The sequence below is a fragment of the Aythya marila genome, assembly GCF_965140915.1.
Source record: "Aythya marila genome assembly, chromosome: 7".
Taxonomy (NCBI): domain Eukaryota; kingdom Metazoa; phylum Chordata; class Aves; order Anseriformes; family Anatidae; genus Aythya; species Aythya marila.
Window position 1 is genome coordinate 8,935,769 of NC_139048.1, and position 20,807 is coordinate 8,956,575.

At 37.1% G+C, this 20,807-nt stretch overlaps 1 protein-coding gene across 1 annotated transcript in view; it reads left to right on the forward strand.

The window, feature by feature from the left end:
• Positions 1–2,109: 2,109 nt before the first annotated feature.
• The window catches only part of NRAP (nebulin related anchoring protein), a 49,015-nt gene continuing 30,317 nt past the window's right edge, over positions 2,110–20,807 (forward strand). Inside the window, exons 1-15 of the mRNA XM_082764561.1 lie at positions 2,110–2,347; positions 2,606–2,700; positions 3,401–3,488; positions 6,647–6,751; positions 7,292–7,396; positions 8,046–8,153; positions 8,950–9,054; positions 9,674–9,781; positions 10,870–10,974; positions 13,357–13,461; positions 14,496–14,612; positions 16,338–16,442; positions 17,470–17,577; positions 18,283–18,387; positions 20,259–20,357. Of these exons, the coding sequence (XP_082620687.1) occupies positions 2,276–2,347; positions 2,606–2,700; positions 3,401–3,488; positions 6,647–6,751; positions 7,292–7,396; positions 8,046–8,153; positions 8,950–9,054; positions 9,674–9,781; positions 10,870–10,974; positions 13,357–13,461; positions 14,496–14,612; positions 16,338–16,442; positions 17,470–17,577; positions 18,283–18,387; positions 20,259–20,357 (1,530 nt within the window). The 5' untranslated portion in view covers positions 2,110–2,275. The remainder of the gene's footprint in view (positions 2,348–2,605; positions 2,701–3,400; positions 3,489–6,646; positions 6,752–7,291; positions 7,397–8,045; positions 8,154–8,949; positions 9,055–9,673; positions 9,782–10,869; positions 10,975–13,356; positions 13,462–14,495; positions 14,613–16,337; positions 16,443–17,469; positions 17,578–18,282; positions 18,388–20,258; positions 20,358–20,807) is intronic.

Consider the following 20,807-nt stretch of genomic DNA (forward strand, 5'->3'; position numbering starts at 1 on the left):
TCAGAAATGGGAAAAACCTTCAATAGACTCCAGCAGAACCGGTGCACAATGGATGTGAGGGAAATAGCAAGGCTCGGAAAGAAAGTAACTGTATGGGACGTTGTTGCTTACCGTGCTTGTTTTTTTGGAACATGCTGTAACCTCGGAGAAGCAGGAGAACTTGGAAAATCTTTGCTGACTTTCAGCCAAGATGGTAATCTGTGTTTCTGTGAAAAGAAACAAACATGCTCTGTGTATCTTGAATAGGTTCTCTCTGTGCAATAAAGAACTTTTAGTTGTCTGACAAGGCTCTTGGGAGGAACACATGGTGCACCGCGCATCCTGGAGTCCTGTCCAGATCTTCAGCCTTCAAGGGGCTCCTGGATCAATGATTTGTTTCATGGTTATCAAGTCTGCCTGTTGAGGGATCTATTATTTTCAGTACCTCCCAGTACTTGTTTCAGGAGTGCCTTAAGCAATGTATTTTCCATGCTGGGACAAAAGCCTTTTTTCTTGCCACAGTGTTAGAAGAGGGGTGTAACATGGATGCAGAAAGGATCAAGACAACTTGGACTACTTAGAAAATAAATGATATGTTGACACTTGCAGTAGATGAACACAAAGAGGCTGCAGCTGGTAGTATGCCCAACGCTAAGTAAGGAGAGGACAGCCTGGCAACCCTGACCATGGGTCACTTGTATAAACATAATGGCTGTTTGGGACAACATGAAAAGCTATGTGAGAAGGGAACTGGAAGAACACCAAATTATTTTGGTTCACAGGTGTAAGCATGATAAATATCATTGTGATGTAACTTAGTCAACATAAACTTGCTCCAGATCCCGAAAGGAACAGCATGAGGTAACTCTACAGTAATTTTAATACAAGAATTTGTGTTCTGTTACTGTATTTTTTAAAGAAAGTACAACTGTTTGTATATTCCTATTAATCACCTATTTTAAATTGCTGTAAACATTTGCAGGATTTTGTGCTGAACCCAATGCTCTTCAGATTAGAGACGCTATTTTCAGCACACCAGTTGCTGATGGTGCGTTGTGCCAGTACATTGTCAGCATTCAGTAAAAGGAGTTAGAAGGGAAGCAGAACTGAGTCTCTCCATCTCTTGAATAGGAGGCTCTCTAAACACACTGAGAAGCTTTGGGTAGAAGTGATTGTGATAATTGTTTGTGGTCTATGCAGAAGGAAGGTCCTTAGCAATATGCTGCGGATACGGGAAGTGGTGTGGATGCATGGACAACTGAGTAAACTTTTATTTAGGTAGGGAGCACTCTTAGCTATGTCCCAGGTTTGTTGAGCCCTGTAGCTGGAGGTGTTATGATTAGGTGAGATGTAAATCTCAAATCCTGACCATTTGTAGTGAGTAAAATTCAATAACTTCTTTTGTTTGGAGCAGACTTGACAACTGTAATAACTTGGTTGAGCCCTAACATCAAGAAGAATGATTCTCGAATAGTGTTATTTGGCTAAGGAACTTTCATATTCTGATCCATGCCAGCCTACTCCTTGCAAACACTCTTGAATAGCTGCTTTGTTCATTCTTTAAAACAAAAAAGAAGTTAATTTCTGATGACTTTTCCATGGGGAATAGATGTTTGGATTTTCACCCCCCAAATTTAGAGCTCTTTGAGATGCCCGTGTCACTGCGTGTCCTACGGCTGGACACGGAGTGGTAGGTTGATGAGATGGAGAATTGAGGAATGGGTGCATCTCTGCTGGGTGTAGCAAAGGGCCAGGATGCTCCAAACCCATCCCTGGCCTGCTCCTATGGTGGTACCTCCTCATCCAATGCTGTTCCTAAACACAGAGCAGTCCTACGTGGAGCCATTTGCTGTGTATCAGGTGAGGAACAACAGATGCGTTGCTGCTGTGTATGCTTTGATCTTCATCCTGGGCTACTGAGAGCTGGCTTTACAGCAAAACTGAAATACTAAATGACCAGATTCTGATGTTCACATGGACGTGATTTGTTTCTGTGAGTTCATTCTTCTATTTCGAGAAGGATATTGCTACCCTCCCTTACGCGCTGACACAGTTGCCAAAATAACCCTCTTACTAACTGGCAGCTTTAAAAGCCAGCCTGCAGCTGACTTTGAAACAGAAGGTCAGGAAACGGAGCAACAGACTTCAATTCAGAGCTTTAATGGGAGCCATTGACCACAGCAAAAGGCCCTGACTGGAGCGTCTAGAGTGTGCTTTGCACAGGCCAAAAAGTCACTTTCACACTCTTTGAACCCTTTATATAAACCTATATATTTTTCACTCTGTGGATTTCAAGATGAATGTGCAGCTGTGTGCTAGATGTGGCTATGGGGTTTACCCTGCTGAGAAGATTAACTGTATAGATCAGGTCAGTTCTCTTTCTTTATTATTTTGGACTATAATAAATGTATAGATTTGCACTTTTAACACAGTGCAAATCTCTTGGTTCCAGAAGTTCTTTGCTCAGAACTGGGATCAGAACTGAAATGAGTTAATAATAGGCACGCATTTGAAGAATTCTTCAGATTTGTGAAATGGATGGAAGGGGTCAATGCTGAATTTTAAAACTCGATAATAATGCAATACAAATAATGCGTGCTTGGTTTCTCTTTTGTGGTGTTTCCAGACATGGCATAAAGCCTGTTTTCACTGTGAAGTGTGCAAGATGATGTTAACAGTAAACAACTTTGTTAGCCATGAGAAAAAGCCTTACTGTCAAGTGTAAGTCTGTTTCCTTTTTTCTTTTTCTTTTTAAATACTGTTTAAAACATCAAGTAATCCTAATAGAACAAAAGATCACAATTTGGACTCAGTCTGGTCCTGTGTGATGACATTATGTATTGTTAGTGCCTGAGTGCATAGCTTTGCACATACGTGAATCAACAATGATGGGAAACTCTTACTACCATAGATAAAGCTTCCTCGTTTGTCTGGTATGTTAAAAGTTACCAAATTAACTTCCATTTCAGTATTTTGGGAAGACAATAAACCCAACCATAAAATTCAGTGCTTTCAAAATCAGCAGTTAAGAGTTAACAAGATTGAGTTAATCATCAGGAAAATACATAAAATGCAGATTTTGGAGTTGGTTTCTTCTAGGAAGTTTTTATTCTATAATGATCAGTTCCTGTCAAATTTGTCAGCAGTAAAAGGAGAGATGACAGTTGTTTTTTATTCTATTATTCTCTTTTGTTATTAGAAACACAGCATTGATATGATGATCATTAAAATTAATTTTGCTCTAGGCACCCTACTCCATGCAATTATAACGGGAATGTAATCTGAGACCTGCGTCTGGGTGGGGGGGAAAGTTACGTAGAAAGAGGTGGAGGCTGATCTTGTGTTTTTGAGGGCTCAAAGAGAACCTTTCTTGTGGGCTGTCTGGCACATTCCTAATATCCTTTTATGCTTCCTTTTTTAGGCATAATCCCAAAAACAATGCATTCACAAGCGTATTTGAGACACCAATAAACACAAATGCAAAAAAACTATCGGAAGTAGTAAGCGAGGTAAGAAGTTTGACGGCCAAATATGTTTGTCTCTGATCTAAATTTTTATACAATATTGGGGTCTTGTTTTAAAAATATAAATACCTTTTCTTTATTTACACTTGTGCATACTTTTAGAGCAGTAAAATCTCAGCCCAGGTTTGAGTCATAGTTTTTAAAATTGTTTCCTAAGACACCAAACAGGAAGGTTAGATCTGAAATTGTTCACACTTTCAAAAAGAGAAATGGCTAGCAGTTTTTTATCTGGCAATCGACATGGAAGAATTGTTCTATACTGCCCAGATCAGGAGATACTGCCCAGAGCTATGCAAAATTAGTAACTAAATCAGGCGGGGTTACATAGCCTTTTGAAAGAGGAATGACCTCCTTGCTTTATGATCTCATCTGAAACTGATACTAAATGCTATGAAACAAACAAAATTATATTTTTATTAGATCTAGTAAGACCTAGGCAAAAGTTCACATAAACGCTTTGTCAAGCGTTTCTGAAAAACCGGAGCCGGTATTTCCCTTCTGTGGGAAAGCACAAAGTCCAGGGAACTTCGCATGGTGCTGCTGAAAATGTTTTGCTGGGACGTTAGGGATGGGGCAGCTTCCTATGGCCATTGAACTGCATCCGCACTCCAAAAGGCTGCTGTGCACGGGTAAACCTCTAGGGGTGCTCAAAGTCTTCTTTCTTGCCGAATGCCATTCTGTTCTGCCTTGCATTGTTTTCCTCCAGATACATTTGTTTCAAACTTGCATGTCTGTGAACTTTCAGACAATGAGAAACACAAAACCAGCCCATAGCTGACTGCGAGCTCACTTCTATGTGTAGCGCTGCTTTCTTGAGTGTCCTGTCTTTCTGTGCTCTAAAATAGCACCGTTCATTGCATAGCTATATTTAGTAAACAAACGAGTGTGTTTAAACATGAGTAGACATTATTAAAATTTTAAAAAGTGAATTGTATTACTTAGACTGTAGCATACTGCATCAGTCTTTTTTTCTTTTTTTCTTCTATATTAGCTGTACAAAGTTGATGTACATTTAATAACCCTTATCAGGTACGGAATATTTATAATTCTCGTATGTTACTACTATGCATCAGGTCTTGCAATATCAGAGGCAGTAACTATTTCAGCAGTGACCATCACACTTACTTTAAGCTATGTCTGACAGAAGTGGTCAGGAATGAGTTTGGGATTACTGCAGGTTCTATTTCTGGGTTTAGGCTGTGATATGACACCGATACTTCCAGTGCATATGAATATACACGCCAGACAAATTATAGCTCAAAGATCACTTTCCCTTGTGTTTTTTTTTCTTTTTTTCTTTTTTCTTTTTCTTTTTTTTTTTTTTTTTTTTTTTTCTTCACCTCAAGCACCTTCTGTCCTTTTCAATCACATAATGAGGTTCTGCTCCAGAGAGAAAATGAGAAAATTGCTAAGGGTACTAAAGAAGCTGATTCTGCAGTACTTACTTAAAGGGAGTACTTCTATAGAAATTTTGGGTGTAGGAAAACTCTTTCATTGGTAGATGTATAAAGTGGTGCTAACTTGTTCCAATTGCTACTGTAATTTGTTCTTTTTTTTTAGTTAATAATATTTCCTGAGCAGAAAACGTTTCTTCAAGCCTAACGTAATGTTCTCACATAAGTTTTATGTTGAGACACCAAGTAGAATGCAGAAATAAAATTCAGCTCCCTCATCTACACAGAATTTCTGTGTGGACAAATCATTCATCTCTGTGTACCTCTGTACTTAAATTATACAATGAGGGTAACGGTAATCGTGCTCGGTGACTTTTTGACCAGTTTAGATTTTGCACTCTTCAGTACAGTGACTGTTTTTTTGTTTGTTTGTTTTTGCATCTGTAGAATATGTTATAGAGTAGAGGTATGATTTCGGTTTAATTTCTGGTATGCTGTCATGCTAAAGGCAGCAGGAGAAAACAATGATTCAGAACTAAATATAGTACCCTCTTGCACTTACACAGTCATGAAACTTTATGGACACTGTGTAGGGAAATAGGAGAGCAGAATATTGCCCAGCAGGTATTAGTTCTTTCATCTAATTCTGCATTGGAATGTTCTGCTTAATATTTCTTCAGGATTTCAGTCTTCATAGATATTTCCCCAAATAGTATTATCTAAAGACCAAAGTATTCCTGCAGAACTTCATGTTAGATTTCAGGTCTAATATGCCGTTCCTTGTGCAGCTCTAGAAATAGAGCCAGTGAATAGAAGCTGGCTGTATGGATTAGAGAGTAGAGCTTTGACCTTAAGGCTAAACCCAATCTTCTCTTCCACAGAGATTCCTTTGCCAAGAATGGGTGTCAAGGAGGAAGTAGTTATGTAGTCTTGGCATGGCATAGAGCTGCAGGCCATGTGGCTTTTTTGGACTTTTGAGCTGGCTGTAAATTGTGTTGGTCAAAAGCATGAGAAGGAGGAAAAGATGGAGAGTTTTGCAGACTGTCAGGTATTTTCTTGTGGACTGCAGAGATCTGGTGAATCGAGTTTTCTTGTCCTAGTCCCGTATGTTTCTGCATTCGTATCATATAGAGATGGGTCTTCAGGGTGAAATTGTGAGTTGGCACTGAAAACTAGGCAGGTCTGTAGCATTTGGAGACACGGATAAACAGTGACCAGAGTAAATTGTCTTAAACTGAGTCAGGTTGATGCTGTCACCCAGAGAATTTGTTCTGTGCAGTCACACTGTTCCTCTGCCTCTCTTGTGTTGGCACTGATGATTCTTACAGTGAGACAGGTGAAGAAACTAGCATAGTTGAAAACTGAAACAGCAAAAACCTGTAGACAAGTTCCCTCATCCAGTTTGGCCTGATGGATGTCTGTCTGATGGTGTCAATGTGTAAGAGAGCACAAAAAAGGTTGCCCAGTATGGCCAAGGGTGATTTTAGCCTTCCTTTAGACTGGTGTAAGGTGCAGCCCAAACTAGTAGGCTCTGAAGTGGATTTGTTATGGTGGGAATTGCACTGTTTTTGTTGTAATTTACATTCTTCTTCTTCTTCTTTGGTTGCTACAGTTCATGCAGACTCCATATCGCTGTGGACTCTGTTCACCTTGTTTGTCTTCCTTCTTGCTTTCCTCCTGAGAGTGGTGTGCTTTAGTTTGTGCCAACAAGCTACTAATACCAAGTCATTTTTTTATTTCTTTTTGTAGATAAAATATCGAGAACAGGGTGAACAGTTCAGGTCTGCCTTTCAATGGGATATGAGGTCTACAGACATCGAAGCTGCATATAAAGCCCAACAACTGGCCAGCCAGGTAAGAAATATCCCTGAAATCTCCAAGCCTTTAGCCTGCAGGAGAGCAAGGACTTGGCTGTTGTGTTTGTTAGGGTTCACAGGATTCCAATGATAACAAAGACATTACTTCTCATTTGGCTAAACTATTTATGGCAATGTAGCTTGATTGTAGCTTAGGGCACCAGAATCAGAAGATGGGAAAGGAATAGCATACCTATACAGCTAGCAATTTAGACTGCTGCATGTACAGACATACTCAACATGTCTCCTCTCTGCTGACACTGAAGCTTCACAACAAGTGGTCTGATTCCCAGGGAGAATTATTTGAGTCTTACTCCAGGATCCCAGATCCTGACGTCTTTATGTCAGTTCTTGGAATACAAGCTCAGCCCTGGCATTCTGAAAGTATGTGGAGTGTAGGCCTTGTGCTGTATGTCATCAGAGGGTAAATTTATTCTTCCACGACACTGTGTGTGTTTCCATTTCTTTGTGTCAGACCAGCTGTTTGCTTTTTGAAACAAGGATACAGATTGGTAGTTATTTCATTTTTGTTTTGTAGAATGCTTACTATGCTGCCTATGAGGGGGGAACTTCATGGTACTCAGGAAGCATCCCAGATCCTCAGATGGTGAGGGTAACTCAAGCACAGAAGACGCTGAATGATGTAAGTGCATGTTTGAAATACCTTTATTTTCATGGGATATCATAATCCGAAGACTTAAGAGTGCATCAAACCCAAATCTTTAGTAAAATGTTACCAAAGCAGATACTGATATATCTACTTCCATCATTAACACTATTTAGCCATGTGTGCAGTTAGTCACATAACAAAGTTATTGCCTACCCTGGAAATCCTACATTTCTGTGCGAATGTAATTGAGATGCACTTCAGCTATTGACCAACGGTATCTGAGCTGACCTTGATTATGTCCTTATCTAGTATGCAGTGCTGTTTCCCTCAGTAATGCAGAACTCATGATGAAAACATGTCTTATTTTCCACAGTCTAGACCTTTCATTGACTGTCTTTCCCTTACTGGTGAAAATCAATTCTGAATTATGACTGTCTCTGTCCATACAATAAGTTAGTGACCTAATCAACATAGCAAATTAACACTGAATAATAAATATCAATGGGGAATATTTTCTTTTGTATGTAGGAAATATTTCTACCTAACATACTTATATGGTATAAGCTCTTTAATTCGTCTACTTTTAAAAAAAGTTATGCATATATTTGGGAAACAGAGGAATCACATTAAACTACAGTGGGTTCTTTTGTAACAACAAAACCCAGAAATGTTAATTTTCCAGTTCCAATATACAGAAGAATATGAGCCACGGAGAGGCAAAGGCAGTTTTCCTGCTATGATCACTCCAGGTTACCAGGTTGCTAAGAGAGCTACTCAACTAAGCAGTAATGTAAGTGTTATTTTTAAAAAATTGTATATTAGACATCCTGAAGGTGGAGAATTCTGGGTTTAGGCAATTTCCTTTAGACAGTAGGTTCTATGTTGAACCTCCAAAGTGAGAAAACTGGAACATGATGCAAGAAGCACAATTAGCAAACTACTTGTTTTGAAACACAATCATATAGGATAAATGACAATAGTCATTTTCTGAAAGATGAAACAACAATATTACAACCTGAATAAGATCATGAATCTCTCTATAATGTTTACTTCATTACTTTAATTTTAATTTGATGGCTTAATTAGTCTTTTTTTAATTTATATGTGTGTATATATATATATTATTTTTTACATCTTCTGATCTCTCCCACTCTTGATTATATGAAATTAAATAGCAGTAACATTAAACTTAATTAATTTACAAGCTACTTTAAACCATATATGCACACAAAATTGTCTCTCTATAAAAATAACAGTTCAACTGAACAAGATCAAGTAAAAATTAATCCTGTACAAATGGCTTTAAAGTATCACATTTTTTTTTTCTACAACACTGTCTGCATTGTTGCTGCAGTATGATCTTAGTACTTCGGGCTGTTGGAATATTTTAATCAAATGCATGGCTCACATAAATATCCTGCATTCACTTTAAGGAAATTGAGACTTAAGTATGGCAATAGCTTCAGCCAACAGTGGGGAATGTCATGTCTGCTGTTGCTCATTTTCTCTTGAAGCTTTCTTAGAGAAAACAGATATTTGCTACTTATTGTTTGTAATATGTATTTTACATATGTTTTCTCCCCCAGGTAGAATATAAGCGGGGACATGAAGAGAGAGTTTCAAAGTTCACCTCTGTTGTAGATACTCCAGATATACTTCATGCAAAAGTTGCAGGACAGCTTTCAAGTGATGTAAGTGAAACAACAGAAAATAGGTTGACCCTTTTTTTGTCTGTGAAAGTGAAATTTTGGACACTTATACATCACTGGCAAATATAAACATAAGCAAAATTTAGTACTAAAAATGTACTTATCTTAAAATACTTTCGATACATTTCACCATTAAGTGTTTAGTGAAGATATAGAAGATGTAAAGACCATGCTCATTTCTAGGCTGTTACAGGACTAGCTGGCTGTCAGAGCTGACGGCAGAGAACCAGTCTGCTCTATATCCAGCAACTGGGTGCCATGCAAGTTGAAGAAGGAAACTGTCTGACTAATATAATTAGAGTAGGCATCTCACAGACAATTTTAGTGTTTTCCTGAAACAACTGTGATCAGTCCTACACACTGAATGAGACACAGAGGTTCTGCAGAAGATATATGATCACATAGTTAAAGACTACCTTGTAAAACATGCACACAAAGGGGTTAGATCCAGACTGTGTGGTTCATCTTCCTTTTGGCAGTTGACAGACATTGAATGCCTGACTTTGCAACTTTAAGGATTGATTATGTGTGTAATCAAGATACATTTGTCTGATCTAATTGCTTCTGAGCTGTCTTGTTTCTTTTCTTGTTCTTTTTACAGCTGAAATACACTGAAGACTTTGAAGAACGGAGAGGGAAAGGCAGCTTTCCTGCTATGATCACTCCAGCTTATCAAATTGCCAAGAGAGCAAATGAATTAGCCAGTGATGTAAGTGTCCAAAGCAAAGTCTCTTTTTGGAAAGAAGAAAATAAATTCTCTCACAAATTTTGGATTAGAATGTTTACTGGCAGAATTTTCATTATCCCGGTGGAGTTAAAGCAGCAGTACATGTTATAAACAGATTTTCAAGTGATTTTCCATTGAAGGAAGAAAGTTGATTTTTAGGCAGAAAGAGATAACTTGGCATTTTATTTGTGAATAAACACTGTGGATTTTTGTGACTAAAATTAATTGTGTTTTCTCACTGGAGAGTGAAAGTAAAGCTCTTTTAACTGGAGAAAATAACATATTGTGATAACTCAGTGGAAGTGAATTTAAAACATTATTAAGAGTCACCAAGGAGAATCAGAAGAGATCTATAATTTTGAAGGCAAAAGCAATTTACTAAGGAACTTATTTTAAAATATTTAAATGCTTTTGTTTGCTTTTGATCTGTGCAAGACCCTTTTTTTTTTTTTTTTTCAGCAAAGACATACATTGATTAAAATATGATATCAGATTATAGGTAGTACTTCAGCAATAGTGCTGCAACTCTTGGTCCAAATTTTCAGGTTGATTTCGTACAATTTCCTTGATCACTGGTGAGATCACTATATGTCAGAAACATGTAACTTTATTAATGGCATGCATGTGACCTTGTGGCAGATTAGGTAGGAAGAAGTGCTCTGTGGTAACCATGAATTTATATTACGATGATTTCTTTTTTTTTTTTTTTTTTAACCTGCTGCAACAATAGGGATTAGCCACTGACAATCAGAGGTTACTGAATACACTGAACTAATGGTATGGGTTAAAATGGCAATTTCCACTTTGCTAGCATATTAAAAAGTACACCACTATTTTTGTTTTTATATCTTCAAATAGCATATTTGACTTCTGTAGATTGGTGGCAATGGGACTTTTAACAATATTTTATCAACATGTGTGTGCCATTTCTGCTGTTTTTTTTTGGCTTGCTGTTGTTGTCTGCATTTACTGTTGTTTTTTTTTAATCTGCATTTTTTTGTTGTTGTTGTTATCAGCATCTGTGTACCAGACTAAACTCATCCAGATGATTCTTTTCATTTTCTTTTTAGGTGAAGTATCATCAACAATATGAAAATGAGATCAAGGGAAAAGCAAGCCATACAGCTGGAACAGATGTTAATTTTGCAAGAGAAAACGTAGATCAATATGGCCAGGTATGCATCATCCAGGAGATTCCATGCTGATGTTGATCATTATTATGGCCGATTGCTCAAGACTTTAGAAATGGCAGTGGGACCCATTTTCCCTTTGCTTTCCTGTATAAGAAAGCAAGGTCTCAAAGGAAAAGATGATTGCAGTAACATCATGCTATGAATGTGCAATATATTTGGCATTGACTTAAAATATGGGACTGCAAGGTGCATGGTCTGTAAGGTATTGGGTTACAGTAGGGTAAGGTAAGACTTGCTGTGGCAAATTTTATCTGTGTCCATGTATACACGGGACATTTCTATCATGATGTTTTTATGTATCACACTGAAATATGTTTACATGTGGAAACTGTTAGAAAGTAAATGAAAGAAAATGTAAAATCAGCTAGGAGAAAAAGTGAAAGTGTCATGAAGTGATAGAAGATTAGGAGGTAGTTAAGCATGTTTTCCCTGCCAATATTTTGAGAAATCTTTGAGATAAGCTTTGCAGTTCTGAATATGCGCAAGTGGCACCAAAGGTCATACAAGTGCTTAGTTTTTGGCTCTTCTACAAAAATGGTACTGTAAGCCTGACAAATTGTAGTTCTATATATGTGGAATCAAATAGGCTTAATTTCTGTTTTGGCCTGTGGCATTCTTCTTGGTTTTGTTTCATTTTTTAAGGGAATATAATTATTTTTGTGGTCTCCCAAAAATCATCCGAAGTTCTATCCCAGTTAAGTTAGGCTTGTTCCAGGGAAATAGTACAGCTAAAATAGAACTGAATAGGAAAAGGAATTTGAAAAGAATTGAATAGTGTTTTTGTATAAACAAAACAATGTGGTTAGTTTAGGTTTGTCACCCTAATTCCTCATGAAACCCATATCCTTTGGAGAAATTAAGGAACAAGAAATGCATTGTTCTAAGACATTTGGGAGTTTATTCACTGCCTCTATCCGAACCTACATCTTGTGTGAAAAGCAAACCATACTTAAAGAATACGAGTTTAGGATATGTAGCAATCGAGCCTTCAATTAGTTTCTATCTTTTGAGCTACTACAAGTTTTAGCAAGAATAAACAAATAAAATGAGTTTGAAAAAGTGCTAATTGCATCTTCAAGCATTGGAATGCTTCTATCTTTAGAATTAATTTAAGTCTTTTTTCTTTGAAAGTATCTTTGAAACTTCAGTCACAGACTTCAAATTTAATTTGAGTTTTAATCTTCATAGGTTGGATTCTGATATTTTTATTCAAATAAAAGAGAGCCACTGAAATTAATGGATCTTTCCGAATGAAGTGTGATTTAATATGGGTACAGGGATTAGAATTCTAGCTTTCAAGATCATGAGAGTACATCATATGTTATATATATATATATATATGTATATATATATATATATATATGTATATATGTACGTTTTTAACTGTATATATTTTGTATTATTTTGTATTGGGAAATCACAAGAGAGATCCCTAAATACTTATAGTAATTTCTATCTATGCTGTACTCTCTATGACATTTTTGACGTATCACACTGTATTTTTCACTTAAGGTGGCTATTGCTACAAAAGAATTGCAAAAAATTACAGAGAAGATACAGTGCATTATACCTTACTTGTATATTTGCCATATTCTTTCCAGATCTGGAAAACTTTGGGGTCGTTATTGTGTATTACCATACTAAAAAAGTTCCAGTATTTTGTTATTAAATCTTCAAAAGTCTTTTCAAATGGGCAAACTTATTTATAGTTTTAATAGTATTCAGTCCAGAATATACATATTTTAACTCAAACAGTTTGAATTTTGTTAGTAGCTTGTTTCCTAAGGAGTTTACCACTATTAATATCAAGGCGTTTGTGCTTCATTAATGAATCCCAAAATATATTTTTATTAATAATAAAAATATATTACTACATTAGAAATACATTATGTTTTGGTCAGTTATGATGTGAGGAATGGCCATGATGTGGTCAAGAGACATCTATCAGATCCCCACCCTAAATTTGAAAAGGTTAAGCAAATCTTCTGGCTTCTTTTGCCATTTGATATTCTTTTAGTTTTTTAGGCAAGCATATATTTACAAAGACAGGGGCTAGCAGATATCATCTCTATAAGAGTTAGGGTAAAATTAGAAGAATGTGTGTCATTGTACACTTGAATGTCATATTGAACCTTAGGTAATTGCTACTTTTTTTTTTTTTAGTGCACCACAGTTAATTTTACAGGCACAGTTGATTTAAAAGGTGATTTTATTCTTAAAGTTGGTCATTTTATTCTCTTTTTTGTTTAAAAGAAAAAAAAAAGTAATGAACTTTTCTGCTAACAAGGACTATCATGTTTTGTCAAATAACTCATGACCCCACCTGCTCATGCATGATGAGTAAACACCTTGAATTTTCTTCAGGATTATATGGATGAATATGAAGAACGCAGAGGGAAAGGAAGCTTTCCTGCTATGATCACTCCAGCTTATCAAAATGCCAAGAAAGCAAATGAATTGGCAAGTGATGTAAGTGTGAAACCTGAATCAATACAATTCATAAACAATTAAAAACATCAGTTTGTTAGAGCAGTGCCTAGAAGGAAAATGCTAAAATTACACTTGAGAAGTAAACAACAATGACATTTCACTGCATTGCTGGGAACTGGGTGGCTCAGGGGATTAATAATATCCATTAATAGAAGGGGACACAGCTCCAGCTTGCATGAGGGAGGAGGTGGATGTAGCAACTAATGGGGATCCCTACTGTTAGGTTAACCCTCCTGGCAAATCTGCACCTGTATTATTAATGAAACCTTCAACTGCCTTAATCATCCTCTGGACTACTGTGGTATTCCCAGTAGTGAATAAATGGGGGATGAATGAGCTGAACTGGTTTTGATATTTTGATGTGTATCATGCCTCTAGCGCAAAGCAAGTCATACGGAGGGAAAGAAACTGTAGAGTGTGACATTGTCACCTCATAAGACTGAGCTGATTTCTAGGCTGGTGATTTTTAGTTTTGGGTAGTGGTAAGCTGAAGAGTTGGCAAAAAAGGTGGTGATGTGTGATTCTTGCCATGCAGCCCATTGATTAAAGAGCTTCAGTCCTGCTTAAGGAGGCTATTTGTAGCAGTGACAAAAATGAGGTCACTACCCTGTGGCTGATGTGAAAAGTTCCTGTTAGTGACAAACTTTGTAGTGTGGACACCTGTCCCCTCTGGGTCTATCTGAGCTGATGGGCTCAATTTGTTTTTTGAGGAGTTAACTGGCAGTTGAGTCTTTCAGCTTGCACTGGGGTGGACCAGACACTAGCAGTAAACTAAAGTGAATGAATGTTACTTGAGTTTATGATTGAGAGAATATAAAAACCCTGATACCTTCTGTGACCAGATCCCCTATGAAGATACCCAGATATGCTGTGTTAATTTTCGTAACTTCATAAATTCTATTTTATTATCAGAATAGAAATAAGACAAGTGTTATCCCAGCTAATAAAGTCTGTCTAAATAGCAATGGTGAAAATGTAGACATCTATTTTATAATTTTTCTTACTTTTTTCAGATAAAATACAAGAAAGATCTTTCCAAGATGAAAGGTGCAGCACACTTCCACTCTCTAACAGCTGAAGACAACCTAGTCCTTAAACAAGCCCAAAGTGCTAACAAGCTTGTCAGTGAGGTAAGGAGTTGAATTGATCTATGAACTGGTGTGAGACATAGCTCACAGCATACAAACACTTGTGTCTGATGGATAAGGACTACAAGTGTAAAAAGCTGCTGGTTTTATTGCCTCTTATTTAACAAAAATGGTCTGTGTTTAGCACAGTAGCTGCAGAATAAGGTGCAAGAACAGATCTCCAAGTGCTATTATCTGGCCCTGCCCATGATGGTGAATTATACCAGGAGATGACTTCTAATTCTGGTCATGTGGAGAATAGAAATCTAAGAAAACTCTGGACAGTGCTCTTAATGTGCTGTGAGGTTATAGACATAAATGCTTAAGGATGACTTGGCAGTATATATTACAGTGTTTCAAAGAAGGTTCTAATGATAATTAAAAAATAATACCAACAGAGCCAAAATTTGTACCCTTCTGTTAATGCAGATTTCTGTTTTCTTCCATGATGTAAAAGACTGACTTACTCATAATACATTCTTCTTCTACTTGGCAAAGGAAGATTGCTAGGGAACTCTCAGTAGATCCTGAATTGTTAATTTATTTATATTGTCATATCAGCTATAAAGCTATTAATAAATGTGAGTTTCTAGAGCTTCCCCATGGCAGTTTAAAAACTTATACTCTTGAGATGTCAAAGAATAAAACCTTCAATAATGAAAAACCCCTGGAAGTAGAACTGGAAGGGGCCTCCTGGGCCAGTGATTCCTGACTTCTGCTGTTTTGGCACAGTATTGTATAATCCTCTTCTTTTAATTTCTAGCCTGCCTTTCTATTCCTGTCCGTTTTATTACTGTTGTGTTTTGTGCCAACATTGCCCTTTAGTTCAAAAAGTTCGTCCCCCTGCATGATTACCTTGCTGAGATGTTTACAGACAGATACTTTCTTTCTGCCTTCCTCTTCCCAGACTAAGCACAACAAATTCTTCTCTCATAGTCTTTCACTGCAGCTGTTACAGGCTGAGTGCACGTTCCTTAAACAGGAATGACTGTAAGAGTACGTAAGTTCCTGATGAGGTCTTGCTGGAACATGGTACATAGCACACGCACTTCCCAGTGCCTGCTGAAAAATCTCTCCTTGCTCCTGCCTTGGGCTTTTTAATGGCTGAATTACTTTGGCATCTTGCCATTTTCCTGTGATCAGCCTACATATGAACAGTTTTCTCATTCTCAGCCTTTCCAGGTGATGAGTTCTTATAGTTGATTTTTTTTTCTGTTGCTATTCCATATGTATGTTAACCACTGCACTGCTGAATTTAGTCCCATTTCTATTGCTCCCGTTTTTAAGTCCTTTTAATATGCTGCTGAACATTCCTACTTTGGAGCAAAGGAACTTAATGAAAATATTAATCCAGTTATCTTTAAAATCACTGAAGAATTATTCTAATAAATTTCCTCCTGTTCAGTCCTTCCTATTGAAAAACAAACACTTTTTTTTGCTTTCATTTGGTTCACACCCACCTTAAAATCCCATCTGATACCTGTTTTTGCTGATGTTTTTCCACATGGTACAGTCTCATACTCTTTGCTGAGGTTCAAGTGAATAAAAGTGTTTGCCTATAGAATGAGAGCTGAGTTATATGAAATTCATCTTCAGAATAATTTTCATTGTATGTCATCTGATAAGAGACGTATCAAAATGTCTGAACAGTGGGCCTGGCTAATAAAGGGTGTGGAGGAACTTGATAGAGCAAGTTAACATGTTAAGTTGTGTGTTTTTGTCACCAAGGTGGAGTATAAGAAGGGTCTTGGAAACAACAGTGGCTACAGCATTAACTACTGTGATACTCCCCAATTCAAGAACGTGAGCAAGATCTCAAAATACACCAGTGATGTAAGTTTTCAGTGCCTCCTGTGGTCTGTTTAAAGCTTACCCTGGTAGCTGCTAGAATTGTAAGTCATCTATGTACGTGTTTCAGAAAAGTGTGCTCTAGGAATGATTATAGCTGATTTGTCTCTTAGGCTAAATAACCCCAGCTTCCTCAGCCTCTCTTCAATGGGGAGGTGTTCCCTCTGATCATCTTCATGGCTCTCCCCTGGACCTGATCTAACAGATCCATGTCCTGCTTGCACTGGGAGCCCCAGAGGTGAATGCAGCACTCCAGGCTCACAAGAGCAGAGTAGAGGGGGAGAATCACCCCCTCAGTCTGCTGGCCAGGCGTCCTTTTAATGCAGCCCAGGATATTTTCCAGGCTCCAAGCACACATTGCTGGCTCATGTTGAGTTTTTCGTTTTCCATTTCTTGACAGGAAAGGTAGGCAGGAGTTATTTTACCAGAGTTAACGTCAGAGAGGAACACGTTTCATGTGTGAAAGTAATCAATATCAATAGTGATACTGCTTGTATCTCATTATACTGAAATATAACTTTGCTATAAACTGCTTGCTCCTATTGTCTGAAATCCTGGGGAAGTAAATCTTATGTCATACAGATGAGATGGTAAGGTAGTTAATTTATGTTGTTGAATTCCCAGCTTTGGACTTGGTGAAAGCTGCACCCAAACAGACCACTTTTGGTAGATGATTCGTTTGTTAATGTGCAAGTCATGCTTCCTTGCAACTTTATTCTATTTCTGATGAAATAACATGCAGCAATGGAGTGTTAAAATATCCTCTTTATGTGTCATCAAGGTGGTCTGAAGAATATATGAATAACATCTTTTAAATTAGGAAATTCACAGTGTTATAAGCTTTATTTTTTTAAAGTACTGATGTTGTTTGTGAACTTGTGGGTTTTTGTAGTAGTTCAACACTAGTATACTACAGCTGTAATAATTTATTTTTGAGTATTTATGCTTTTTTTTTTTTTTTTTTGTGTGTGTGTGTGTGTGTGTGTGTGTGTGTGTGTGTGTGTGTGTACAGCTTAAATACAGAGAAACCTACCAGAACCAAGTGAAAGGTCATTATATAGGTATTGGTATGGACAAGCGAATGTTACATGCCATGAAAGTTGGCAACTTGGCAAGCAACGTAAGTCTTTTTTAATCATACTTGTAGAGTTGTTACTTTATTAGTATTTTTTCCATAATTACACTGACAGGAAACTTTAGATCATATTGTACTGAGGATCTGAAGCCTAGATATGTTGGGAAGAGAGGAAATTCTGGAAACCCTTTTACACTGATTTGTACCTCACTGTGTGGGAGAGGCTAAAATAAGCAAATTCAGTGATCTGGCAACATACTGAGCTCCTTCAGCTTTCTTTGACATCAGTAGGATGCTGAAGGTTGCTTGCTACCCTCCCTCAGGGTCAGACCTTTGGTGGAAAAAAAAGCAGTCTTTAATGAAGATTTCTGGATTCCAATTTAATTTACTGGGTTAGTCAAGAAGCTATTTCATTACATACTATTCCTTCAAGTACATTATTTACAAATCTGTAAGAAGCTTGAGAACTAAGTAGAAAGATAAAAGAGATGTGTCATAGGTGGAAGTTAAGTTAATGCTCCCACTGTTGGCACTGGATTAATTGAGGAGCTGAAAAAGAATCAATTAGTGGTTAAACTATGCAAATAATTTCATTTTCTTTGTCACTCACGACATTGAAATTACTTTGTTTCCTGCATTTAATATTAATATTATTGTTTCTCCTTTCCTCTTGACTGATAATTATTCAAACAAATGACAGCCTAAAAAAAAAAAAAGAATGATTTTTTTTTTGTTCTTCCTGTGTTTCAGATAGCCTATAAATCTGATTACAAACATGACGGCGTTGACTACAATTACCCAGCTACTCTCACTCCTTCATATCAGACAACAAGGAAGTTGGTCCCTTTGAAAGATGTAAATAATTTTATGTTTTTCTTTTTCCATGCCTTGCATGGCTCATCATCTCTCTGTAGGAGAGATTGTGATGGATTGCATGTGTCAAATGATGATTTAATCATGGAAGTAAACAGCCAGTGCTAAAAAAAAAAAAAAAAAGTTAAAGCAAAAAGTGCAAGGGGTTAATAGGACTTGGAGGAATAGAAAGTGCTGCCACCTCCTGCCATTGGAATCAGTTGAGCACAGTAGGGTAAAACGAATTAGTGCTCCCCATCCCTAGTCTGTTAACTTCTCACCATCCTGGACAGCGTCAACAGCAGCATCAAACACTGAAAGGGCGGGGAGACTTAACTAGACTTCTCCCCTTTTTGTGAATTTCCCCAAGACAGGTGTTTGTCTCTGAAGGGGAACTAACTGGCCACATAACCTTCATTATGCCTCTGAGAGAGGTACACACTGTGCTTGGGTTTGAGATTCTGGTGGAACAATGTCAAGAAATTTGTGTACTTCTGTGGCTCTGCAGATAAGTGGAGGAGATCAGACTTTAGAGGATACCATACTTTCACCCCACAAGCAGTAAAGTCTTGATTTATTTTATATAGCATTAGGAACCTAACCTGTGTCTTAAGACCACAGTCACCAGGCATTACTCATGAAAATTGTCAGGAAGAGAGCAACACCTCTACAGGGCATTTCAGACTGGTTAAGGCATAAATAACCATTGAAAACACAAGAAACCAAGGGCAAGATGCCTTACAGATGCCATCAACATTATATGAGATGTATCTGGGCCTCAATATTTCTTCCAAGAAAAGGATGATAGCACGAAGACATAGAATTAAGAGCCCAGACATATTTGAGGAAGTATTTGATAAACTTCAAATATAAGATGTGAAATTGCCTCTTGAGCAATAATTCCAGCTTTCTCTTTGAAAATGTTTTAAAAAGTTAGAGTTCATAGTTTGATTACTTAGTGTGTGAGAGAGTTGTATTCTTAAAGACTTCAAAGTAAGCATGTTAGTTGTCAATAAGCAGAGAAGCCCTGGAACTGTTTCAAATTTGCCCAGAGAAGTTTTGGACACCCCATCCCTGGAAATGTACAAGGCCAGGCTGATGGGGCTTTGAGCAGCCTGGTCAGGTGGGAGGTGCACATGGCAGGGGGCTGGAATTGGATGTTCTTTAAGGTCCCTTCCAACCCAAACCATTCAATGATTTTATGATTCCATGATTCTATAGAATGGTTTCGTGAAGCACTAAAGCCTTAAGCAGCAACAGGTTTGAAAGAAAGCTTCTCCATGATGTGTTATCTTCCATAATTTGGGGCTTCAATATGTTTCTTTTTATAGCCTATTATTGCTGCTACCATGTTAATGTGTTAGGAATTCTGTGGGCTCCAATCTACAAAACTCTTACCACATATGGAACTTCTGTGATTACTGAGTTTTAATCTAATAATTAAATACAATGCATAAGAGAGTTCATTTGCTCTGTACAGAGTTGCACTGGACAGACCTCTTTATAAAGGAAAATTATAACTGTCAATTAGGATAGTCTGATAAAGATAAAAATAGTCTGAATGAGGGTTAGAGATGTCAGTTTTATAGAAATGCTTTGAGAAACCAGCTGAAACTGCACCTTTTTTATGAATTTGTGGTTTTGAGGGAAAGGGCTTATAAGTTAAGTTCATTTTCAAAGTGGAATAAAAATTGTGAAGTTTTCAGATCCTGAAGTACAGATCTCATCCAAGAGATCCTGACATTTGTCCCCGTCTCAACTTATTATGGTTTAAGTTATGAAAACTAGCTAACAAAATTTTGTCTACTTAATCTCTCATTTTCCAGTCTGAACACTTCTTCCTTTATTAATTTTATTTATTTATTTTAATTTAGGTAAACTACAGGCAAAGCATAGACAAGCTGAAGTACAGCTCTGTTGCCAGTACTCCGCAAATTGCTCAAGCCAAAATAAATGCGCAGCAGCTCAGTGATGTAAGTTCTGTCAACGTTGGCCAAGTTTTTTATTAGAATTATAAGATAACTTTATTTCACAGTGTTTGTAGCACTTAAGTGTTTTATTTTTGACAGACAACCAGCAGATTTACAAATAAAACAAGAATACAAAATGAATGAAATTACTTCAAAAAATGTAGCAAACAATACCAGTAAATACAGTATTGTCTTCCATTTTTAACAATTGTATTAGTGTGCTTTGTTAGGGATTTATCTTATGTGCATTTTTTAAATCAGATATTTGCTGCTTATAAACAATCAATAATGATTCTATTTATAGAATAACTATTCTAATTCCTAGTACCCAGATGAAAGTCATAATTTGCTTTTCATCCCCAATATATTTGTCAGCCATAACTTTCGCTATCCTATGGCACCAATAACCTAAAATTCAACAGTAGTCAGTCAGAGTAACAGGTATATCATTTA